Source organism: Squalius cephalus (genome assembly GCF_949319135.1).
Source record: "Squalius cephalus genome assembly, chromosome: 13".
In the NCBI taxonomy this organism is placed as follows: domain Eukaryota; kingdom Metazoa; phylum Chordata; class Actinopteri; order Cypriniformes; family Leuciscidae; genus Squalius; species Squalius cephalus.
Genome location: NC_137134.1, coordinates 18,672,022 through 18,699,344, shown reverse-complemented (window position 1 = coordinate 18,699,344; position 27,323 = coordinate 18,672,022). Strand labels below are relative to the sequence as shown.

Genomic DNA, 27,323 nt, shown 5'->3' with positions numbered 1-27,323 from the left:
ATGCAATAGTTGTACATCAAAATATATACATTAAAATTGGAATCTAGTAACAAACCTAAATATATAAATGTAAATCTCAAAATAGTAGAAAACATGAGTATAGTTCTAAATCCAAACATATATTAATACATCTTTGTAATATATTCAGATGTATTTTAAAGCTACATATTAAATATGTATTCAAATGTACAACTAAAGGGAAGCACGATCGAAGATGATATGAGAGATATGGAGCTAAAACAGTTAAGCAGAGCAGTCATTATACAAAAATATTTGATCACATAATGATGCGACTGAATTATTCCAGGAAGTAACTTCATTTTATGACGCTATTATTTCAAAAGAGTCTACTTTATTTTAAAATATGAAGAGATTTTAGGTCACACTTTAGTTTAGGGTCCAATTCTCACTATTAACAAACTATTACCTACGACTTTTGCCTCAAACTCCTAATTGCTTTTTATTAATAGTTAATAATGTAGTTGTTTAGTTTAGATATTGGGTAGGATGTAGAATATGCTCATGCAGAATAAGGCATTAATATGTGCTTTATAAGTACTAATATACAACCAATATCCTAGTAATATACATGCTAATGAGCAACTAGTTAACAGTGAGAACTGGACCCTAATCTAAAGTGTTACTAGTTTTTATATCAAAATGCATGTAAACCTCCAGCATCATATTTGAGCTCAGGCTGTGCGTAACCAGACATTGCTGTCTGCAATTTTGGGCCAGTATTTGTCCCGTAGTTGTTGCGCAGATATCCACACAGTCATGAGGAAATGAAAATCCAGCTGAACACATTGCCATTCAACCATAGACAGTGGCAATCGGTCGGCGGCCCAAACTCTCCTAAACCAAGGAGATTGTAATATCAGATAGCAGCGGCAGTTTCATTTTCCTGTATTTGTTGAAATACCGTCAATCCCTGGCGTACACACTTGGCTGGAAATGAGACCGAAGCAGGGGGCTAGAGTTCCTTGACCCTTCCAACCTTCTCCGGGCGTAATTTCGTCCCTGGTCTTCCGTTGTACAAGGCCTTCCTGAAGTCTGCCAATTTGCTTTACCGCACGGCAGTGTAAATTTTTAATTGCCCCACGTCCGAAGCACGAAACGGGAAGGGCACTGGGGGGGTGGGGGGGTGGCCGTGCACGGAATAAAGCGAATGTCAAAACCCTGCTCGCTCTAACATTATGTGCTCTTTGTATTTGTGCATCTGCATACGCACACCACGTTAAGTCCGGAAACATGCAAGCTTCTGGAGCTGAAAAATTAGTTTAGAGTATGTAGCTCTGACCTCATGGCTATGCTAGCAAGAGAAACAGACTAAAAAGAGGGGGAAACATAGAAAGTGGACTGCGTGTGCATGCATACTTGTGTGTGTGTGTGCATGAAGATAATGCACTGACTGCGATGAGCCGGGGGGATTTGAGATGAATATAAGATTGGATCGACTACAAGCATCAAGCATTTCTGCAATAAGGCCAGTTTCTTACTGCCCACAAGCACATCACTAGCAGACTGCGTTATGCATGCGTATTTAAAATGAATTAGCACTCTTTTCTTCACTGGACTTCTTACTGTAATAACTACAAGGGAGTGAACTGAGGGTTGTGGGAGGCTGGCTGGTGTACAAAGCAACAAATGCAAACTTTTGCATGCTAAAGGAAGTTTTTGTGTTTATCATAGCAACAATGAGCATTAAGACATTTTTATTTGGTTTCTAATTCTATTGCATTGCACTTTTCTCACTCGCATTGAAATCGTATTGGTCTTTTTTGACTCAAAATTAAACCAACTATATTCTGATTGGCTGTGATTTTGTCATTTCAGATTTTATTTTCCCATTTTTATTCAAATTTTAGGGTTTCTATTTCTGTCACGAATTCTGTGTAGTCCCGCCTATATTTAAAACTTGTTGGTCAAAAAATGTTTTTGACATTGCTGTACATTAAATCTGAAATATATTCTGATTGGTTGTCATTTGTTCGTCATTGTACTTTTAGTCTAGACAAACTCATTACTTACTGTTGTTTCACACCTATTTCTGCTGCGGCTTCTATTCCAATCACCTCCACAGTGAAATCCCATTGATCTAAAGTCTTGTTTTTCATAAACATTAACCCTGATTGGTCGTCATTTTGATCGTTATTGTACTTTTAGTGCAGACAAACAAATCACTTGATGCTGTAAATTTGTCAAGTCACACCTATTTCTGCTGCGGTTTCTATTACAATTGCTTCACGCAGTGTAGCTCCACCCACAGTGAGATTTCATTGGTTTAAAGTCCTGTTTGTCAAATTAAATTAAACATCATATATGTTCTGATTGGTCATTTCGTTCATTATACTTTTAGTCAGGGCAAACAAATTACTTGAAGCAGTCAAGTTGTCGCGTCAGTTATTTCTGACGCAGTTTATATAAGTACCACCTCACGCAACGTAGCTCCGCCCACAGTGAAATCTCATTAATCAAAACGTTCAGATTGGTTGTCATTTTCTCTTGTACTTTTAATCTGGATAAACCAATTACTTGACGCTGTAAATTTGTCACGTCACACTTATTTCTGCCGTGGTTTTTATTCAAATCGTCTCACACAATATAGCCCCACCCACAGTGAAATCTGATTGGTCAAAAGTCTTGTTGTTCATACATTAAACACAAAAATGCTCTAATTTTTCTGTTGTCCTTTCAATTCCAATCACGCAAATGTAGAAGCCCTGTTTGACAAATTAAATTAAACGTCAATAATACATTCTGAGTTCTGACATAAAACACGTCACGTCACAGAGCATTTTGCTTTGATGTATTAGTTATCAAAATGATTGGATATTTTCCAAATCATGTGTTACTTTAGTAACTGCGAGCAGCATGAGATTCTCTGATGGCGGACCGAGGGCGTGAGAGGCTGGTGGGTGTTCGGTAAGTTCGCCATTGCTTCTTTTGAAGAGTTTGCAGATAGATGAGTGCTTCATCAAGCCCTGCCTTGAGAAGAACTCCATTATCTCGGCTAAACATCTCACTTTGGCACCTGGGAGATGTGCGAGTCGTGACCCCTCCCTCTACAACTTCAGACTCAAGAGAATGGAGGCTGGTAAGGTTTTCCATAATCAATTTACCTTCCGAGATGACTATAAACCTTTTCCATCCCTCCCCTGTGAGCTTCCTCCACTCTTCCTCTGTCTCTCTACCTCTCTTTTTTTACTTTTCTATCTGGCGTTCCTTCCCGCTCTCTCTCTCTTTTTCGCTCTTCCACTCCCACCTCAGTACATGCCAATGAATAATTCACCAGTCAATGTGGTGAAAGGTGAGGTAAACAAGTCTATTGCCTAATGTCCCGGGAGGATGGAGGGAAGGAGAGAGGAAAGGATGTCTGAGTGTGTGTGTGAGGTGAAGATTTTAGAACTGTGGTTTATATTTCAATGTCCCTGAATCATTTGCACCTCAGTTGACCCTAAAGGTTATACAGAGAGCGGATCACACCACAGATCCATCTCTCTCACCGTTTCTCTGGCCATTTCATTCTCTTAAAGGGACAGTTAAACTAAAAATGATCAGTTACATTTTACCAGGAAATAAAAATGACCAGGACATTCTTCAAAACATCAAAGTCATACAAGTTTGGAACAACATGAGGGTGAATGGAAAATAAAGACAGAATTTTCATTTCTGGGTCAACCGTTTCTTTAAAAATGCCACTGCATTGTGGAAAATGGGGGGAAAAAGCACTCACTAAAATGCATTTCGAAATTCCATAACTCGTTTGTATCCAACTGGAGTCTTTTAGCAAATAAAACAGCAGCGTGTGAGCTACTTCTGATAGCCGAACAATGTGTGTGTGACTGAATAGCTGTGTGATTCAGACAGGCTGTGCTGAATAGCCGGCTTTTTATGGCTCAGCGTCCAGTCCTCGAGATTGAAACGGCCGGACAAAGGCCACTTGCTGATATGCTGGCAATGCAGCTATTCAACAAAACAATATGGCCAAATATGCAGTTTGGAAGTTGAAGTGACTGATCTGTTCTTACTTGTGTGCTTGGAATTTATTTAATTGCCTGGTTTACCTTCATTCAGTCGCAAAGTGTTTTCGAAAATATATCAAAATATATAATTGCAACTACTACTACAAAAATGTTTTTTTTAAATTGGTGCACATATATATATAAGGGCAATTTATCAAATTTGTAATTATATAGGTCAATTTTAAAATGTGAGATGATTGAGATGATCGTCATTTTTATGACGAGGCAAGATTAGTTTTGTTTGTAAAATGTAATGTGGTGTGACACCTCAAAAAATATCTAAATTTCTGAATTAATAAAAAAAGAAAAATTAAGAATGTTGTGGTCACACCACATGACTGATTGGCAGACAAAGTTTTTCAAATATATATATATATATATATATATATATATATATATGAATGATTATATATGATAATTTGACCCCTTTATGATTAGGCAAGATTATTTTAATTTGTAAAAATGTGATATGGTTTGACTCCCCAAATCCTTAAATTTGAGAAATTTGAGAAAACCAAAGAAATTTGTATACATATTTAAAAGAAACACGTTACTTTGGAAAATATATTCCAAAACAAAATAATGATTAATGTGTGTACACATGTGTTCAAGGTGTGAGTAAAATATGTTTTTACTGTTCACTTGACGGTTACACCACATGACATTTTCAATAAAGTGAAACTTTAAATTTGAACATGTTTTTCAAAACCATATAAAACCCAAAGAATACAAAAAGTAAATTTCTAATCAGTTTTCTAAGCACTGAAAACAAGATTTTTTTTTTCAAAATAGCCCTTAGAATGATACAGTGACCCCAAAATATATTTGGACAGGTGTATGAAAGTCATCGCGACCGCTGATTGTCGAAGGAACATCAAAGAAAGAAAGCATCAGTGAAGAAGATTTTTTCTGTGTAATTGTGTGTGTGTGTTATAGAGGAGTGTGTGTGTGTTATAGAGGAGTGTGTACTCACTGGCATGGTTTGACTGCCGTGCAGGGCGCTGATTGCGGATTGAGCTTCAGCGTGTGTGGAGAACTTTACAAAGGCGCAGCCTGAAAAAAAAGACACACACACAAAGGTACACAAACACTTTAGCCACAGCGTAGAGAAGCGCATTAAAACACTGGAGAGAGGCAGAAAGCCCTCCAACGGTAAGCAAGCTTCTCCTCTAGAGACTGTGCTGATGCAACAAGCGTGCTATTTACTGCCACATGCCCATCTATGCAAACAAATCTCAAAATACGGGATAATTGATATCATTTTAAAACGCCGCCGCAGATATTCATCACGAGAATTCAAATCCTTTTGGGATTCAAGAGCAGTCGTATTGAAAACCGTTGAAAAACCTGTCAAAATATTAAGGATAGGTCTTAATGTGCCTTATACAAGCGCAACGCGTTTTATACAGTTTTTATTTAAGAATTAAGCATTTTTGGCAGAAACAGGCTTTGAAATGAAACACATTAGGAGCTAAATGAAATGTAGTTTTCTTGTCTTATTGTACAGGGAATGGTTTGACATCTATCCTTTTCTTCTCTTCCATAAGACTGGATATTCACGGATCCACCCCCTAAGTAGCAGAAATAATCCTACAGCAATTTTCGTAACACTGGCAAGGGGAAAACTCCGACTCCCACAGTGCTTTTCCAAATGCCAGGCTGTATTAGCGTCTTGCAATGTCCCTAAAGCCTCGGTGGGCAAACAATGGAGTCTATAAAAAGTTTAATGTTCAAATATGTGTTCTTTTTCTCCATCTCTTAAGAGTCTTCAATGTTGAATGAGCGACAACTCAGAGCAAATTGTTGGTTCTTGGACAGCATAAAATGTCTACATTAAATTTTAATATTATATTTAACAGAATATGCAAAGAGAACATAAAATGTAGGGAGAGTTTTGATAGATTGTGAAAGTGGTTGTTACCAGTATACAGCATACATACAGGTCAAAAGTCAAAACTTTTGAATAATTAAGATTTTTTTTATGGTTTTGAAAGAAGTCTCTTACTCTCACCATTTACTTGATCAAAACTGTAATGTTTTTAAATATTATTACAATTTAAAATAACTGTTTTGTATTTGTTCAATTATTAATTATTATTGGTGCTCAGTTTTTAATGATTTTTTTTTTAAAAAATCACTTTTTATGTGTCCATACTGAATAAAAGTTTTTTTTTTTTTTTTTTTTTTTTTAATCTTACCCCAAACTTTGGTGCTCAGTTTTTAATGTAATTTTTTTTAAAAATCACTTTTTATGTGTCCATACTGAATAAAAGTTTTTTTTTTTTTTTTTTTTTTTTTTTTAATCTTACCCCAAACTTTTGAACTTTTGGTACTGTACAACAGTTTCCACAAAAATATTAAGCAGCACAACTGTTTTCAACATTGATAAACATAAAAAATGTTTCTTGAGCAGCAAATCAGCATATTAGAATGATTTCTGAAGGATCATGTTGATGCTGAACATTCAGCTTATCACAGGAATAAATTACATTTTAAAATATATGAAAATAGAAATTGGTTATTTTAAATTCTAATATTTCACAATATTACTGTTTTTACTGTATAATTTTTTATCAAATAAATGCAGCTTTGGTGAGAATAAGTAACATACATACTTTCAAAAACATAAAAACATCTAGTGTATATATAATATACATTTACAAACACGTGTGTGTGTGTATATATATACCGCTAATCATTCACGATAAGACCAGAAATGTGTACAAGAAAGCTAAAATTTCATGTTGACTGATAATATAACATCATGCCGTAAAAAAAAAAGACGTAATGCCACCTTTGCTGTTTCCATCCGGACCTCTTAGCACAGTGCACTCCTCAATGACTCCGTAGGGTTCGAAAAGACGGTACACGTCCTCCTCCGTCTGTTGTTTGTTCAGCATCCCGACGAACAGCTTCCTGTCTTCTGAAGCAAAGAAAAACAGAGCGAATGGAACGACTGGCGTAACCTCTCACTTACCCATTACCGACATACATTACTATTGTAAGCACAACCCAAATACTACTCAGACTTTTGGTCCTTGGCCAGCATGGGCAAACAGGGACTGCTTTTGCTTGGCCCATTTAGCTTGTGGAATGGAGTCGCAGCAGTAATTGTTCCCCGTGCCAAGTCTGTTCATTTTAATTTGGGGGATAATTGGGTTCAACCCCATGTTGGAAATGGTGGGTAGGCCTGAGGTGATAGCGCTAAGCTGTCGTGCTTAGAGGCTCGCTTTAATAAGAAGAAGCAGACTGCGAAGAGACAGCACTTTCTACGAAACTCTGGAGGGTGTAGATAGACAGAGAGCGCCGCTACCGCTGACCTGGAATTCAAACTAATACGAGTTGTTTTTGTCCCGTTCTATGTTTAGTCTATGGTAATTGGTTGTATTCACGGATAATACTTTCTTTGACCGAGCTGAAATCTTCAATGTTATACAAAAATGATTATCACAAATTATAAAGGGCACTATGCCAGGTGATACTGCCAAATAATTTCAAAACTTGACAACTTTTGCAAGAGAAACTCAGTGGAATATCCTATTGAATATTGTAAGGGTTGAAAGCATAAATTCAAACTCATCATCATTTAGCATTAAAAAGCAACATTCTTGTAATCAAAGTTTAAGTAAGCAGAACTGGGAGATTTTTATGTTGCACTCATATATTTTAATTGCTCTTAACTTGAAATATTTGAGTAAGCTAATGTATACATTTAACTTAAAATCATCATGTAATCTCAACTACAAAAATTTGAGTAGTTGAAACTTGGTTAGCTTTAACTAAACAATTCAGCAAATGCTAACTTGCAAATTGGTAACAATGCTTCGATAGCATTAGTATAGCATAGCAATTGCTGAACGAGTACAGCAATTTAGAGCAATTAATACCTGTTCTCAAACCAAGCTTATGCGCTCCACTCATCACCATGAAGGTAACACCCCCCCCCCCAAAAAAAACATAAACACAGAAACTCTTCTAAATTAGCATAGCAAAACATTTAACACTACTAAATATACCACTTAACATTAATATTGCTCAAAAACATTATATAACACTTAATTTTAGTATTTACTCTCCCAGAGTGTCATGGCAAAGCATGTTGGGAAATCCCAGCCCACTTTCAGTTAAATTTAAGTTTGTCTAAATTAAAAGAAGCAAGTTCATAAAACTTAAAACAATGAAACCATTCTGATTACTTAAAATGTGTCAGTTTGGTGAACTCAAAAGAAAAAGGAAGTTCTGAATACTCATAAAATTGAATTTAAATTGTTGAATTTAAGTTTACCCAACTTCATTTTTACACATTTTGAGCATACACACACAAAACAATATTCAAAGTTTCACTCATAGACATCCACTTTTGCCATGTACTGACATAATGAGGTAACCTGTAGAAAAGTAGAGTCACTGAAACTGAATTATGAATAATGAAACACTGAATTATTTAACAATTTAACACACTATTATTCAGTTTCTGAACATTTTCCTTTTCCTCAACGAGAAAAACAAGTGTGTGTCTTGCAGCCTCAACAGAAGTGTGATCCAACTAACCCTACAACTTTATCATTGCATTGATCTTTTTGAATATTTGTCAATGGGATGGATGTGTCTATTGAGTCTACCTAAGTCTTAGTCGTATTGATATTCCTTCATTCGCTCTGGAACCTGGCCGGCTCCGTGTCTCGCCGCGGCAATGACGTGCTCTAAAATAATCACGAGTGTCAGCACGTTGTCTGGGCCTCGTGCGTGCTCTTTATCGTTTGTGGCAGGATCAGAGGGTATGTATCAAAATAGAGGCGATGCATTGTGACATCTGTCACGTTACATCGGAGAGCATTTATCTGCAAAAAAAGAAGGCCCTGAACTGGAAAATAAAAGGGCGGGGATGGGACCTGGGGGGATCTTCCGATCTGAAGGTAGGTTGGTTAAGTTCCTGGACGGATTCGCATAGATGTGGCCTTGAGGTCTTGTCGTGCTTCTTGTGACGTCTCAGCTCAAGGAAACGGGTGATGGGACTCTGGATTAATGTACGAAGCTGACCTGTATGAATTTAATACCGCGTGTGCTTCACCTCAATATTTATGCCACAAGCACTGCTGTGGTAGCGTGCTTTAAAATACACCCTTGCGGCTGTCCCATGGCTGACAGCTGAATGGAATAATACTTATGGCCGGAAAGACTGTAACAGTAACACACACTATAAATCAGTATATAGCTTGACGACAACTTAAAAGAATGGTTCATCCAAAATTTTTAATTCTCACATCATTCCTAATCCCTATGACTTTTGTTCTTTTGTGGAAAACAAAAGACATTTTGTAGGATGTGGTGGCCGCTCTTTTCCACAAATTATGTAATACATGAAGAGTGTAAGTTTCAGTCTCTCAAAAATTACCATGAAAGTAGCCAATTTTAAGTTGCTATTCAGTGAAAACCCTTTCTGTGTCTAATTTTTTCACTGAATCACAAAACCTGGGGGGGAGGGGGTTAAATTGAGTCAAATCTCTTTTTTTTTTATCAAAACCGGTCAAAATGATTTGTCGGATTTGAGAACAAATCATTATTTGAGTCAAACCTTTTAACTGAATCATAAAACTAATCTGAATAATTAGTTGGCAAATCAGATAGATCCAGTTCTCAAGTTCAACTCTCTGACTTCAGTCTGTTTCTAACGCAAATCTATCATATAACTATATTTGAAGTTTCAGTCCCCATTCATTGCAATTGCATGGAAAACCTCAACCAGCAGTGTTCACAATTTCTCTAAAGAAAATAAAGATGAGGGTGAGCAAATGATGACAGAATTTAGATTTCTGGGTGAAACATTCCTTTAATGCGTTTCCCTTTAAATCGTACTTTATTTATCACTTTAGCTACACTCCTGTTTTTCCATGATTCAATAAACCGCAAAAGTTTTGAGAACCTCCAAGCGATTTATAAAATAAATCATCCAGAGAATGTTTTCATCACTCTTTTTGACAGGGATGAGGGATAAAGCATCACCACAGGGCCGCCGTAAGAAAATAAAAACAGACACTGCGACTGACATTACACAGAAAAGAAAATCACACAATCACACACCAATCCATTTTAGGAAATACTGGAATACAACACAGACTGCATTACATATAAAGAAACGTATCGCAATCTTGCATTATTCAACTTTTTTCTGTTTAGTCAGATGACAAAAGGTTATGAGAGTCGACTGTAGTCAATAATGCAGTCGCAGTCCATAAATAAGCAAGCAAAGTGAGTTTATCGACAGCATGACCACAACAGATTCATTAAAAGGCACTGGAGTGTAACACATGCTGTACAGTATCATATTATTTTGAACTATAAGTGCACTTTGATAGAGCGTTCAATCACTACAGTGACATTAAGGTGTGCTGCAGCGTTCTCATCGCACGTTTAATTGATTAGCACTCGTGATATTTGCATACTTTACTCCCCTGTGTCCTTCATATTGGGTCCGGCCCCACCAGCTGTGATACCGCCTCAAAAAATGACTCCTATCAAGCTTCATCAACTTCAGCGGCTGGGAAGAGTTTGTTTAATACATCACACATTAAGGGGTGAATAAGATTGCTAGCTTCATGTCTAAGGGAATTTACATGTACGTCCTTGTGATATGACTGAGAGCAAATTCTTATTTGTTTAATATCATGAGTGATATTCGTTATCTTTATTATAAGAAGTATGCTGCCAGACTGCAGAATCAAAGCAATTAGGCACTGACTATAGCTGGGAGTTTACTAGTAAATATCTTAAATAAAGAAGACAGAATAGCCTATTTACATTTAGCCTATAGTCCAGTTCACACAGTAAGGGTTTTCCGAGAATGCGGTTGTGATTCTTGAAAATTGGTTACAGAATGCGGTTGTCACTCCCGTAAATTAACGAACTGTGTGTGAACGTAATCATATTAAGGACTCAACTAGGCTACATTCACACTGTGAGTTTTTGGGATTGACAACCGCATTTACTTAAAGGTGTCTTGAAATGTACCGTTCAAAAAGCGAATTACAGTAGCGCTTCAAATGCTGTCTGTATTAACGTGCAATGGGAGTCAATCCCATATTCTCTTACCAGTAATCATAGTGACTATGTCGACTATCTATATCAAAGACTATCTACATCTATATCAAAGATGGCGACATCCACAAAACTGAAAAGTTTTTCTCCAATCACTGTAAGTTACCGAAAGCGAAACAACACACGAAAACCAGCACGAAAACAAACAACTAGTTGTCCAGTCCGGTTCCATTCACACAGCAATGGTTATAGAATGCGTTTGTCACTTCTGTAAATAACTAAACTGTGTATGAACGCAAATGCTGACATCCCACCATGCAAAAATTTCCGGGAGATGGCTCAACACCCCATTATATAAAAAAAATATATTATACTATTTAGTACATTCAAAAGTATTTGTGCACCGAAAGTGATGTAGTTGAGTGTGATGAAAAAAGAGCCGAGGGTCTCCACAAAATCCGAGCGCAAGTGGTCACAGAAGTGATAATAACAGGTGTAACGGTAATGCATCTTGGCTGACCACTTGTGATCGGTTCACCAAAAATGACGGACTCTTTCCACACCATTGACGGAAATTTCAGTTATCACTGTTATACGGTAGGGGGCACTATTACGCATCTTCTGAAATAGTACTGAATCTCAGGTGGAGAAGACGCAGAAACAAGCGATATCCTACTGTATGTAATCATGCTCATGTAAAATAAGGCGATCATATGAATCAAAAATGTCGACCCAGGACGAGCTATAGGACTGTGAAGCTTTGGGGGTGTTGATGGACTTCAATGTATTGATCATCGTTCTGAATCCGATCTGTATGTAGTCTTTGGCAAAAATCGTGATTTTTTTTTAATGAACTTACTCGATAAAAAAAAGAATGCATGAAGCTAGAATAAAACGGTTTTCACTTTAAAAACCATTTAAACACCTAAACTACAAAAAAAAAAAAAATTATATTTGACAAAAAAATCATTATATAGATATTGATCCTTCTGAATAAAGGATGTGAACATTACATTAACTGCAGGTTGATCTACCACTGAAACAGTAAAGCGCTAAACCTAGACCGAATTGCTATCGCGTTTTGACAATTTGTATCCCGGAAAAAGCATCCATGGAGGCTCTCAAAACATGCAGACCGTGTCCTGGCTCGCATGAGGAGATCCTGCAGCCACGGATAAGCCAGGATGAGTGTGGGAGGTGAGCGGTCGGTCGAGTTTGTAAATTATTGTCCTGAGAGAGCCGAACGACAGTGAATCATCACTTTTGGCTCTCTTTTGATTTTGCACAGGAAAGAGAGTTTGTGGAGGTTGTCATGAAAACGGGCTGTCAGTCAAGCCTAAATGGGGTTCGCGGAAAGCAGAGGGTCATTCCTAAATCTGCTGTCGGGCATGCAGTGTAAATTCCATTGTCTGAGGCGGTGATAAGGAGAAATGATGAACAATATTAGCATCTTGATAAAAAGCAACATACGAATGAACAAACACATTAACTGAGAATTACCGGGTGGGCGATTATTCAACCGGAGACTGAGCAAACCGAGAGAAAAGCGCTCGGGTTTACCGTGCAGATAAGTGATGCAGACAGATAGGATGGGCTGAGATAGATTTTGCTGCTATTTCCACTTGGCAGACCAGAATCGAGCCTTTGAAAGAGGTGCGCGGCCCCGAACACTAATTAAAAACAACAACAATTACCGCATGCAACAAAACACAACCTCAACAAACAGACAGAGAGGGTTAAAGTAATTAACCTACAGAACAAACCCGGTGGATTTTGATCCAATTCATTATATGGAACATATCTTGTTTTTGTACGAACACTGGCGGAATATTCGCATCCGTCAGGACTCTTATATCTGGCAGCGATGATCGGGGGCTTCGAGGTCTTTTGGCTGCTGTCAAACTTGAGACGCATTTTCTCAGCTCTTGGAGTTTTACCTCCCGTGAGTTAATCTGAAACAATCAGCCTCGGATTAGCTCTCCGAGTGTTTGGCCAAATAGATTAATCTACACACAGCCACAGACGTTTGGCAGTTTCTATCAAACAGACGGGCATCAAAATTTGATCAAGTGAAGTAAAAAAAAACAAGTCAACAACTTAATTTTCATAACATTGTGTGCCAGAGTTACATAAACCTAAACCGTTTATGTAACTTTGCCACACAAAATATCGCAAAGAGTTCACTTGCAGGAAAGCAGGCCTGCTGGTAGGCTCCAGTTCATGAAAAAAGTTTTTGCAAATATAAAGCTGTTTTCCTAACAACCATATAAATGATTTCACTTTTACATTATGGTAGGATAGGATTTAAGCTTTATATTTAAGTTTATATTTTTATACCTCAACTCATAATTCCAATTAATGCATTTTGAAATGTTAATTATTAACATAGTTAAATATAATTATAAATATAATTAAATACACCAATTATGTATATTAGTGCTGTCAAACCGATTAATCGTGATTAATCGCACCTAACATAAATGTTTATATGTAAATGTTTATACAAAATTTACAAACTTTTGTTACATGTGATTAATCGCAATTGACAATTATACAAGATTCTACTCATTTTTTTTTAAAGACAGTTTAATGTAATTTAAGTTGAAATGACTTAAACATCTAAGTTGATTGTAATCAACAAATTTAAGGCAACTTGTTTTTTTTTTTTTTTTTTTTTTACAGTGTATGTGATTTGTGTCATATACCACCCTATATTTTTGCTGTTTCATGAAGTGTTTAATTCGCTATAATTGCTTGAAAAAAGTAATTGGCTGTTTCACTACAGTTTTTGCCTTTCATTTGTGATAAAATGCCCCCAGCAGAAGGTCATCATCTGCTTTAATCTTATTCAGTAGTTTTGTTTTGTTTTGCCAAGACTTTAAAGTATGAGTCTACACAGAAAATATCTTTCAAAAATAAACCAAAACTGAAGAACAATCACTGGAGTAAAGTATGACTACTAGCCTCTGTCTCCCACATAACACGCTGTTACAATAAAATAAAATAAAGGTAATGTATTGAAATAAGTAAGTAAAAATATAAGTATAAATGGTTACTCTTTATTTTACGGTGTCATTGTTACAGTGTAATAATATATTTAAGTACTGAGTAATATTAATTAAGTGCATGTACTTACTATAGAGTTAGGATTAGAGTTATATTATTAGTTGCATGTAATTATGCATAATTTACTGTTATTACTATGGTAAGTACATGTAACATATGTAACAAGGACACTGTAAAATAAAGTGTTACCATATAAATATATAAATTATTTTTATAAATATACAAATATTTCATGTAATTATTTAATTAATAATAAAACTGCATAACTATAGGTTACTATAGGTAAACAATAACAACACCACAAAATAAGACCAAATAATGTTTTAGGAAAAAATATAGTTTAATAAAAAAAATGCTTAAACCTACTGCTTACCAAGTATTTGACTCAGCTACACTAAATCCTCCGAGGGTTAACTAAGTGAACCGAAACGGCGCATAGTTTAATCTAAATAGATTTGCGGTATTCTGGTTGCGCCTGCAGTTAACTGCTAGGTCAACACATAAAATAAAAACAGCCGGCTGCAGAGATGGCCTTCAGACTGCGTGTATAAATCACAGGGAGACTTGAAGCAAATGGCCAACACATTTTCCATGTCACCATTCGATCACAAACGACGTTGAAACAGGGGGAAAATATCTGTGCGCTCTAATAGCACTCTTCGATGGCTTATAGCTCTCCTGTAAGGTCCTACTTTAACAGCGAGGGAGGTAGGCTATAAGACGTGGGTTGTTTAAAATTCAGCGCTTAGAAAATTCGAGGTGTAATCGAAAGGAGTTTGTCCCTGGTTGACGCGTCATTCGCATTCAGTTGCGGCGGGAAACCTTGAACATATTATAACTGACCGCGCACATATAAAACCTCTCGTGTGTAGGAGTCCCGAGGCTAATATTCGCTCTCGAATGAGGACGTGGGGGAGGAAACAGTAGAAGAAACGGCTTAAAATATTTTATCTCCTCCGTATACTTCACGGCAAATTTACACTCGATATGATAACACACGTGAAATATGACCTGCTACCTTGTCGCCTTCAACGTATTACAGCGGTGCCCATAAATCTCCAGACCGCCGCGCGACGTCCACGCGAGCTGTAGTATATAAACATTTACAATACTGCAGGGCTATTTATACTGCCTACCTTCATAATGCCATTCGCTGGGCTCTTTGGAGTCGGTTATGATATGGATTTTGTTTTTCTTTACATTTATGGCGGTTTCAATTTCATAAACAAGTACAGCTTCTTTCTTTCATAGCTGTCGTCTGATGTAGGCCTACATAACGCAGTTCCCAACCTGTCTCTTAATTATTTTCTAATTTTTCAAGCTTCACATGGCTGAAACCCCTTCACTTTAACAGACCCTACACACGCACATACTTTTCTTCACAAGCCCCTCAACCACATTAGTTTTGGTTGGGTAATGAGGTAGCCACATGCTGTAGTGCACTCTAATCATTAACCTCTCCTTTCTTCCTTTTCGGAGGACACGAGACAACAAACTTCATTAAGAGGTTAAAAGCAAGCAGGCATGAGTCTCAACATCACTCATAAAAGCGACAGAGTGAAGAGGCCGATACGGCCTTCTGGGAGCAAAGCGAAGCTGCTACAGAGGACGAGAGGTGAGTGAACAAGAGTGATACAGTACTGTAACTCATAAATGATGGGGAGAGCCAGCATGGAAAGCAGAAGCTGGCCAGCCTGATAGCAATATTGGCTAAATATATATATATACACATTTTGTTGTTGTTGAGAAAAAACCTGTTTGGAAATGACACACTTCCCCTTTAAGACATTTTACCTCATGTAATTAATATTAATGAACTAAACCAAGCCTAGCACAACTTCCTATAACAACATTTTATTCATAGGTGGTTCAGCAATGTTTTAGGCCTAATTATTCAACTTTTATGACTAACAGAGTTAATGGCGCCCATTTTCAATTATTGCTTCCATTACTTTTTGCAATCTTATTTTTGTGGACTAAAATGATATGCAAATCACTCAGAGTAACATAGACTAAAATGAATGAATATGACATGACAACGCACCGACTAAATTTAAAAGACATTTCCAGCAAAAACTATGACTGAAAGAAAAAGAAAACAAACAAACTCTTAACTCTTTTATATTTGGAAGTCAAAGCACTGCACAGAGCAGTTCGTGAACACACAGAGATAAGAGAATGAATATGGATTAAAAGATACATTCGGGATGCTCTGGCCGTACATGTAATGATGATTACAGTCGCACCCCTGACCTGACTCGACCATAGATAACATCTGTATTATGTATCAATAGTAATATCTGCTGACGGCGGCATAGGAATGAGTTGGAAAGTGTGAACGGAAATATTACAAAGTATGACATGAGGGTAATTTTCATTTGATTTCTATTTTTTTTAGTCATATGGTTGACATCACTTTATTGAGTAATTTTTATTGACATCACCTACTGTCTGAATAGGTATTGCATTTGATGAGTTACGAACTTTGCGACTAAAATCGCATACTGAGTAGGTATCGCATTTGAAGAGTTATGAACTTCGCAACTAAAATTGCATACTGAGTAGGTATCGTATCTGAAGAGTTGCGAACTTCGCAACTAAAATTGCATACTGAGTAGGTATCGCATTTGACGAGTTATGAACTTTGCAACTAAAATTGCATACTGAGTAGGTATCGCATTTGAAGAGTTATGAACTTCGCAACTAAAATTGCATACTGAGTAGGTATCGTATCTGAAGAGTTGCGGACTTCGCAACTAAAATTGCATACTGAGTAGGTATCGCATTTGATGAGTTACGAACTTTGCGACTAAAATCGCATACTGAGTAGGTATCGCATTTGAAGAGTTATGAACTTCGCAACTAAAATTGCATACTGAGTAGGTATCGTATCTGAAGAGTTGCGAACTTCGCAACTAAAATTGCATACTGAGTAGGTATCGCATTTGACGAGTTACGAACTTCGCAACTAAAATCGCATACTGAGTAGGTACTAAATTTGATGATAAATTAAATTCGCAACCAACATCACATACAGAGTAAGTACTGCATTTGACGAGTTACGAACGTCACAACTAAAATCGCATACTGAGTAGGTATTGCATTTGACGAGTTACGAACGTCACAACTAAAATCGCATACTGAGTAGGTATTGCATTTGAAGAATTACGAACTTCGCAACTAAAATTGCATACTGAGTAGGTACCGCATTTGACGAGTTACGAACTTCGCAACTAAAATTGCATACTGAGTAGGTATCGCATTTGACGAGTTACGAACTTCGCAACTAAAATTGCATACTGAGTAGGTATCGCATTTGACGAGTTACGAACTTCGCAACTAAAATTGCATACTGAGTAGGTACTAAATTTGATGAGAAATGAAATTCGCAACCAACATCACATACTGAGTAAGTACTGCATTTGACGAGTTACGAACTTCACAACTAAAATCGCATACTGAGTAGGTACTAAATTTGACGAGAAATAAACTTTGCACCCAACATCACATTTTGAGTAGGTGCTACATTTGATGAGAAACGAACTTGCGACCGAAATTGTGTACTGTCTGAGTAGGTACTAAATTTGATGAGGAACGAATTTTGCAACCAACATCACATACTGAGAATGTATATATATTTTTATATATTGTAAATGGTTTTTTTTACATATTATAGTATGAATGCAAACTGGACGTACTACATCTGCCATGCTGGCTTTGTCGTGTCCTATGGACCTGCAGTTGCAACACTTCACAGGCATTCACAACTCGCAAGTTTGTACCTCATCAAATGTAGAACCTATTCAGCCAGTATGTGAAGTCAGACAAACCATATGACTGAAAAATCGCATGAAATATACACTCATGTCATACTTTGAATGTTTCCACTCACACTTTCCAGCTCATTCCTACGCCGCTGTCTGCTGATATTTCTATTGATACATAATTGAGATAGTATCTATGGACTAGTCAGGTAAGGGTTTGGGACTGCATTTATGCAATCCTCATTACACACAAGGTCAGAGGATCTCGAATGTATCTTTCAATCCATATTCATTCTCTAATCTCGGTGTGTTCACGAGCTGCTCTGTGCAGTGCTTTGACTTCCAAATCTGCAGAGTTAACAGTTACAGATGGGAAAAATGCTGGATAAGGTAAAGTGGCAAATACATAAATAAAAACATAAGCCCCCGAAAGCTAGTCCCATATCTCTGTGATTTCATAATAATGCAGGTTGGTTTCCTCCGTACAGTATACAGACTAAAATTACAGTGTGCTGCAAACTGATAAACCTTTCCTGTAACTCCTCACCTCCTCTCTCATTGTAATGCTGTTTAATGCAGTCCGGAGAAGACTGTAGGAAATTGGCTCGGGATAGTGTAGTAGCTGAGAGACCCGTAGGCCTGACATTGACTTTGAGCAGATACATCTTCACTCTCTGTGTGGGGTGTGTAATTTATAGAAGTAAATAGGATAACTCAGCTTGACAGAAACATCCTGACTCGGTTATGCCATTTAAAGCTTATTAGGATCAAGTCCAAAATAGAAGATGAACATTTCTGGGTGGTCAGACAGACATCTAACATAACCTGAGGGAATATCAACCATATTAGATTAATCAAGCAGATGTGGATGGGCCAATTGCAGGTGACCTCATCTCAATCTGCACGAGATTTACATTTACGCTTGCAACTTAAATATGAAAAAATTGACGACATGGTACTGCAATGTCCAATGCTAAAACTTAAACCAATGGAAGTCTGAAATGCAATAATTAAGTAATATCACATGAGAGAAATAAGTGTGATGTTGCTTTTGTACAGCAGTCCAATAAACAAGGAGTTAATATTGAGTAAATTTCATATTAGAAACAACACTCTAAAATATTTTTCTCCAAAAAGAAAATCATTCCAAACAAAGCCAGTGCAGAACCATTTATTGACAACACACAGTGGTGTTCCTGAATGAATCAGGGGTTTTGAACAAATCAATTAAGTTAATTCATTAACTCACTCATGAAGACAGCCACTTGTTTAGATCTCAAATGAATTCATTTTTTAACAAATCAACTGAGTAAATGATTCTATGACTCAGTCAAAAAGACTTGTTTTGTTCATGAATGAATTGATTGATTGAATGATTCATTGACTGTCACATAAAGAGACCTAATTGATTTATTCCAGAATTGAATTTTGAAGTGAATCGGTTGAGTGAAGGATTAATGACTCACTCAGAAGACTAATTTCATTCCTGAATGAATCAGGTTAATGAACAACTCAATGACTCATTCATTATTGGTGTATATTGGAACAGTGAATTAGACACAAAATACCAAACATATTTCTATATTTATTTGGTTGATATTTTGTTATGTAATGACATATATTTGTAACTATGGCTTAAGCATCCAAATACTTTTTTGGGCAATGTAAATGCAACAGTGGCCATCTTCATTGAATTAAGTCACATAATCCGTGCAATTCCTACAAATGTATGCCACACATCATAACTAGGGACTTCAAAACAGCTGGACTCCTGGCTTTGCACACACACTCAAAAGTAGCTAGGTTATGAAGGAGCTTCAGTCTTGTGGGGTTTTAACTAGCAAGAGTGGAGCTTCAATCCCAATGCTGCAGGCCTGCCTTTCCCCTAACACTTATTAAAAATAGATTTGAGGGAGAGACTCTCTCTCCCTCTCCTCTTTATAGGCTTTATCTGCAAGCTCTGACAGGCCCATTTGTTTTGATTTTTAGGATGGTGTGCTTGATACTTAATGAAATACTGTAACTATCTATACATTGAATGAAATGTTGGGTGAGGTGGCTGTGATTGGTCATCGGCTGTCATTTCCTACCACTGTTTTGCCTTTGTACCCTGGGGTAGTTTGATTACATTTGTGGACATAAGTATGGGAAAATATTTTCTCATATCCAACTGTCATTATGATTTTTGATGTACCTGAAAATGTTGAATCCATAATAATTAAATATTACAGGATTTTTTTCTCTTTATCGTAAGGGAAATGATATTTTAAATTGCATTCAAATGATCTATATCTATCTTTACATATGATATTTTTGTTCATGAGGATACATGCAGTATTAAATCAAAGTCTGTGAGCCTTTACAATAACACAATGCACTTGTCTAAAGCACTACAGCAAAAGAAAGTTTTGTGGCTTTAAGAGAATATACAGTATATGCTAGTGTACTCTGTTCACTTTAGGCATATACATTGCAGTTCCAAAGTTTGGGATTGCCAAAGGCTGCATTTATGTGGTCAAAAATTCAGTAAAACAATTATACAGTGAAATATGATTACAATTTAAAGTAACTGTTGATTCTTTAGTGTCACATGATCCTTCAGAATTCATTCTAATATTGTAATTTGGTGATAAAGAAACATTTCATATTGTTATCAATGTTGAAATGTTTTTGCCGCTTAATATTTGGTGGAAACCGAGATAAGGATTTTATTCAGGAATCTTTAATGAACGGAGAGTTCAAAAGAACAGCATTTTTCTAAAAATGTCAATTTTGACTGTTGGTTCACTGTTTAAATGTATTGCATCCTGGCTGAATAAAAGTATGAATTTATTTATAAAAAAAAAACAAAAAAAAAATTGGACCAAGAATAGTGATGACTCATCCTGAACTACCATAGATTTTCAATCCAATCAAATGCTGTCTAGAATGCCACACCCTCTAATAGCACCTGTAACTAATTAGCAAGCAGCAAATCAAAGGTCATGTCTGTAATTAAACTGAAACCTACCGACCTTTAAAAACGAGACGAGCACTTATATGCCCAGCCTCTTCCTGTAAAAAATGATAAATGAAATTTATCACTGTAGAATAAGCTAGCACGCTTGAAGAATAATTTTCCCCAGCCGTGGTTCTTTAGCCTCATCTAACCTTAACACACTAGGATTTGCTATTGCTCATGGCAAACTCAGCTGATTCTTACGATAGCTCTCTCAGGTCCTTACGAGTAACCCTCAATAAGCGTATGATGAAATAGCAGGGACATTTTCAGATTGTAGCATATTTTAGGATGAGAAACAGTGATTATGTATCTGCCCAGTGGGTACTTCTCATCTAATTTTACATATTTGCCAGGGATTTTCAACCGCTGAGCCTCTAGGGCCTCTTTTTTTTATCGACATTGTCCTTCAGCATTCCCAGAAATTCTGATTAAAATCCTAATATCCAATAAAAGTCGGACTTTCAACATTTCTGCACCGTGAAGCTGGCTAAATTGGGCTGGAAGAATCTCTCTGTCCAATAGCTCATTGCCCATTAGCCTCTGGGGGAGAAGTTTAACATTATTAGTGCTGTAGGATTTAAAAATGCTAAACTGCTGTAAAAATTCAAATAATTATGTGGATAGGTTAAAGTTTAAAAAAACAAGCACTTAGACTTGCCCTTTAACAGTGATCTATTACTATCTATGTGTGTGCGAATGTGTGGAGGTTTGTTGCACGGTAATGGCTTGAGGAAAGTTTTTATCTTTGCAGCGCAGAGTCAGCGCCTCATTACGAATTGCACCTCTTTAGCTGTAGAAGTGATACAGAGATGACTGACAGGGAGCAGAACGAGGGGCGTCTTGTATTTCAAATATCAATTGGCGGCGTCAGCGTTGCTGGGTAACGTGAGGGATTATCTGAAATTAGTTCAGTCAATTCATCATTACAAAGGGCAGTCCCTCCACTGCTGATTAGTTATTGTACACACTTGTCAATTAAATCTCCCTGGAGAGCACCACATAGAACAGGCAGTCATAAAACACAGAGGAAGGAAAGAGAGAGAGAGAGAGAGAGAGAGAGAGAGAGAGAGAGAGAGAGAGAGAGAGAGAGAGAGAGAGAGAGAGAGAGAGAGAGAGCACAAGAATAGCAAAAAACACAGGCAATGATGGGACATTTTTTCTCTTTTCTGAGGTGAGGAGAAAACGTTTTTTGCAATGTGTACATGAACTTAAATTACACTTCCAAAATAATGCTGAAGAAAATGTATTTATATACACATACTGTATGTATCATATACTTGAACATTTTACAGTTGCTACATGACAGCTGCTGAAATCAAATTTGTGCAGCTTTTACAATAAGAAGCTATGGGTTCAACAGGTCTCAGTGTCACATATCTGTTTTTCAATGTTATATTGTTTGCAAACACATACTTACAGCCGAGTGAGCCAATTAAATAATCAAACATGTTGAATAATTCAAAGATAGTTCCCTTTTGCGAAGCTTCAATGTAGTTTGGCAGGCTACAAGCTAGTAGAGAAAAGTAGCTAACTACATTGAAGCTACTTAAGGGGGAAATATCTTTTTAAATATTTAAAAGTTGTAAAGATTATCATTTTTGTTTTGTTTTGTTTCTTTACTTATTCATGTAAATTCTTTGTCAGCTACTCTTCGTTACTAGCTTGTAGCATAGTTAGCTACATTAAGCTACATAAATGGGCAGTATCTTTTTACAGAATGTTTTGGGCTCTGTTTGAACTGTAAATTCTATCATTGCATAGTTAAAGGAGTTGTTTAAGTTAACTAAGTAAGTTAGCAAGCAGTAGTTTAAGTTATGAGTAGCTTAGCATGCCACAATTTTAAAATGATACCACCAAACACTAGTAACCACTAGAATTTGAGAAGCTGTGCATCGGAGGATCGACTGAAGAGCTACATATCGGATGAGTTCAACATGTAACACCACATAATGACAAAGAAAGTGGTATAAAAAAGGTGGCAACCGTTCAGAATTTGTAAAGGCAGCAAGGTAATTCATTCTTGCATTCAATGCTCTCACCTTCTTGGTAAGCAACGGATGCCCTTTCACTATATTTGCTCTATAGCTCAGCAACCCGCTCAACTCAATATCACCAATATTTTTTTTCCCCTTCACTCAGAAGTGGTGATGCTCCCATGAGGGGGAGAGGGGAGAGGAGCTAGACTTCTATAAAGGCATAATGATGTGCTCTAAAACCGCAGGGGTGAGCGTAACCTTTCGCTTCGGAGGACGGCGTTATTAGACGAGGCAAAGTCAGCGCAGTCGTTTAAGTATGTCCTGACGGTAACTGCTATTCCCATTAGTTCCTCTGCTGTCTGTTGAAATGCTGGCATGGGGGGGGGGGGGGGGGGTTGTAAGGGTGGGGGGAGGGGGTGATGAAAAAAAAAAATGCCACCAGAACAAGAAATAATAGACCTCTGTTTCCTACTATTTCCAATTCAATTTCCAGCCAGTGACCTGAGGTAAGGAGAGGAAATCAATGTGAGTTGGAGGGGGGTGAAGGATTGGGTGTAAGGGGGAAGAGGCAGGCCCTTCTCTTTAAGCCACAGCGCATCCATCAGCCCACAATGTCAAAGTGACAATCCTGCTTGTCTGATCCCGATGCGCCACATCCTCTTTGAACGTAAATTAAACCTTTGAACCGTGGAGTTACCTGTGATTAATATATTCTCCATGAAGGCAAGAGGTGTGAAAGCCTTGATTGATCCCATACTGCTGCAGTTCAGATGGGAACAAAAGGGTGGGGTGATTCCCGGCTGACCCTTCTTGACAGGGGCTAGAAGAGCAGATCTTCCTGCCCTTCAGAAGAAAACGAAGACTGACTTGCACAGCTCCAATCCACACTTTAATCAGTTCATTAAATGCCCCTGTCTGACGAGTAGCCTGGTTTATGGGCCGCAAGAGTACAGGCGAGCTCAAGATGTAGCAATAAGCTGAAAGTATGAGACAAGAAGGCTAGATGTTGCTCTTAAATCTACACACCCTGGGTTGATGAGATGAAACCTGAAGCCCAGGGGGTCTGGGAATCAATGCAGGAGATGGTAGATGTACATCGGCTAATGATGAGAGCATCTACGGAGCAAGCTGGCCTAATGGGGCCTTGTTCGCAAAAAACGTAGACCACTGTTTTTAATGAGCGAAATCGGTCTGCAGGATGCATGCGGCAAAAATCCACAAGTTGTAGAGTACTGTACTTACCTTGAAAAGTTTCACACTATACAGAGGGCATATACGAAGGTCGTCACTGCTTATACATGTTCAAACTCTCTGTGTATATACATTTATCACTGGGGCAGGTGACAGAGGCATTAAAACCCTCGGGGGCATTTGAGGGGCCTCAGCAGTAGAAAAGAAAAAAGGGATGGCTTAGAGGCTGCATAGTGTGGCACCAATGGCTGAGCCTAAATATGGATTCTTCTGTCTGTCACTTTTTCTTCAAACAAGGCTTTCAAACGTCTGTTGTCTGAGGCGGTCAGAGTCGAGAGACCCCCGGCTCTAAAGTGGCAGTAAAGAAAAATGGAGGGAAATTCACAAGAAGGCGCAAGATTGGGAATAAACAGCAGAAGGGCCAAACTTCTAAAGCATGAAAGGCTTGGGATTTGCTTCCTTTTATAAAAAGACTAAAAGAAAATGAAAGGCTCAGGATTGTGCAATGTTATTTACTGTGTGTGTTTCTTATACTTGCTCTTTCTAAAGTTGTCGGGAACCTTACTAGAGTAACTAGACCTTGTCTAGTCTGAGTTTTGGAGAGTTGTCTACTCTGAATCAAGACCTAGAAAAAGTCTAACTTGCCACTGGCTTACAAATGTCTTTGTTGTCCTTTCCCTCTGTATAACTATTCTAGGTCTTGGAAACTAACTTTTCTTGGAGTTTTTATTCCCCTAGATGCCCTTTCTGCATAACAGAGAGCAAGAACGTGTCTAAGTAGACTTGAGATTGAGTACATGTGCGTGTGCATGCTTGCATTAGATGGATCCCTACTGTTACTAATCGGCAGCGTATTAGTTTTGAGAGGCACACCACTGTCTCAGATACCAGAGTGACTATAACTGTTGCTGGGCTACAATTGCAGACTGCTGTTGAGAACACACTCTAAGACCAAAACCAAATGTTCCATAGAAACAGCTGTAAGAGGCATCTCCTGATTGGTTTTGAAACACATCCTTTCATGACTTGCTCAAGATGTTTCTTCCCTAAGATGTGCTTACTAATCAACGAACAGTCACAGACCTTTCGCCTATGTTGCCTATGTGTATGATTAAGATCTCACTCCAGATGTGCATTATGGAGACGTTTCTGACACTCTGGACAAAAATAAATATTCAATATTAAAGTCAAAGGCTCTGACCTGATATTCCTTCTTACCATGAGACAATTTAGGCTTGTCCTTGACTCATGGGCAGCAATACTTGAAATACGTTTAGATTTGAAGCAAACATCAAAGAGACTGACTGCTTACTTTCAAGTAGTTTGCACCCGGAGGCTAAAACGCGGGTTCTGAGGCTGCTGCTCCCTGTAAATAGTTTGGCTTTCAGGGCTTAGGCTCCATGCAAATTTCATTCCAGCCTCCTCCTCTCCTGCCTGCATGCTGTGATCACCCAGAGGAGCCACGGGAAAATCGCCTCACATAATAGACCTGACGATTACTTTGGATTCCAGGCTACTGATCGACGCTGTTGCAAAGCGTTGCTGCTTTAAATCACAGCTCGGGTTGAAATAGATCAAGACTCTGAACATATTTATTTTACAAAGTCAAACATACATCATGTAACTGCCAATGATAATAAGACAATTCCTTTACAATGCTAGAAAGCTGTGTAGCCAAAGTTACCACTTGAATTGCCGTTGTATTACTAGTCCACAATCAAATACATACTCATTATATTTGTGCTGAAAGCACTAATCATAGCTTAAAATAGCGCAAATAGCACAATATTACTGGGCCATAAATATAATTACTTTTAGTGCATGAAAACAATAACAAACTGTCCTAACATGTTCATATTGACTTGGGGCTGCTAAATTAAGTCATTCTGTTCATCCATTTAGAATAGGGTCCATTTAGCTTTCATGTCATTAAAGATAATACAAAATTAAATAAATACCAACATGAAGGAGTTGCTAATTCCTCCCAAAGGCATGTACACACAGAGCCGGTCCATCGATAAGCGTGCCCTTTCAAGGAAATGTTTTTTTTTTCTCTCCATATTCCCACATATCACACTGCATTAGTGCTGAACAAATTTCAGTTAATTACAAAGCAAAATGCTCCCTAGACCTTTTCAATCCCTTTACCATGCTCAGCGGGGACTTGAATATTATTTACTAGAGTAGTGCAAATACATCATTGACAGTTTTGCACATTTATGTCCCACAAACCCTAAGCAACACTTGTTTCTCCAATCTTGACTTTGACCGATACAAAGGCAGCATACTATTCCAGCCATGGAACTTTAATGAAAGCTTTTGCAACGATGCATCCTCCGCTTGGTTGGTCTAATGAGATCCCTAACTGTTCCTGCCATCTGCCAAGCTGAAGTCATGACATTAGCAATGCAGCCAGTCTGGATTCATCCATTTTTATACACTCTTTTCTCTTAAGTCAACAAAAGCCAAGGAACAGACTTAGCAGTCTGCGTGCCAGACAAAAGAGCAGAATTTTTGCTTATATATCATTGCAACGTAAGGTCATCGGTTTTGTAGGCAAATGCCCATTCTTTCCTTCCCACTGATGACTTCTCACATTTCAAAAATGGTTGTACCCCCCAAAAAACCTACTAGTGTGCAAGATGAAGATATATATTCTGTGTTTAACAAGGGTGTGGATATACAGAGCTCCATGGTAAATTTCATCTTTATGGGGTCTCATTACATCAGCATTTTCAACCATAAGACACATAGCCTCCGGAGTGCAACTCTAATGTACTCTTAAAACAGTTTAGAATTATTGGCGCTTGTGTCCTGCCATCTGCACTGGTTTCTTTGCACCGAAATCTTAGATAACCTTTCTTAACCGTGCCTGGATTTCGGTCTCCCACTGAAGATTTGCCCACCGATTTGCCCACCGAGGCCATGAAGGATTAAATAGTGTCTCCCCATTAGCATTAGCACTTTCCATACTGCTTAGCTCATTCCCTTTAATGGCGTCCCTTAGCTCAGGATTACCTGTTTCTTTTGTCTCTGTTTATTCATCTGTTTGGTTGGTTGCCATTTTTGGATTGGCACTCTCAAAATCCTCTTATCAAATGAATGCCTAAGGTAGCACATGCTAAAGTTTCCACCCCTCCCCCATGAGTCTCCGATCAATGTTCCCACTGGAGAGAAAATTGAAAAAAAAAAGCAGTACGCCCATCGGAGACGGGATTAGGCCCTTTTCTCCCAACATGCTTAAATTGCTGTAATCTCCTATGCA

General features: G+C 37.7%; 1 protein-coding gene across 20 annotated transcripts in view; it reads right to left on the bottom strand.

The window, feature by feature from the left end:
* The window catches only part of celf5a (cugbp, Elav-like family member 5a), a 216,057-nt gene that overhangs the window by 34,682 nt on the left and 154,052 nt on the right, over positions 1-27,323 (bottom strand). For 17 of the 20 annotated variants that reach the window (XM_079890102.1, XM_079890117.1, XM_079890105.1 and 14 more), the window contains 2 exons: positions 6,820-6,948; positions 4,999-5,078 (listed from right to left, as the gene is read on the bottom strand). In XM_079890102.1, the coding sequence (XP_079746228.1) occupies positions 4,999-5,078; positions 6,820-6,948 (209 nt within the window). The remainder of the gene's footprint in view (positions 1-4,998; positions 5,079-6,819; positions 6,949-27,323) is intronic. The other 3 variants (XM_079890104.1, XM_079890115.1, XM_079890112.1) reach the window with 1 other exon arrangement.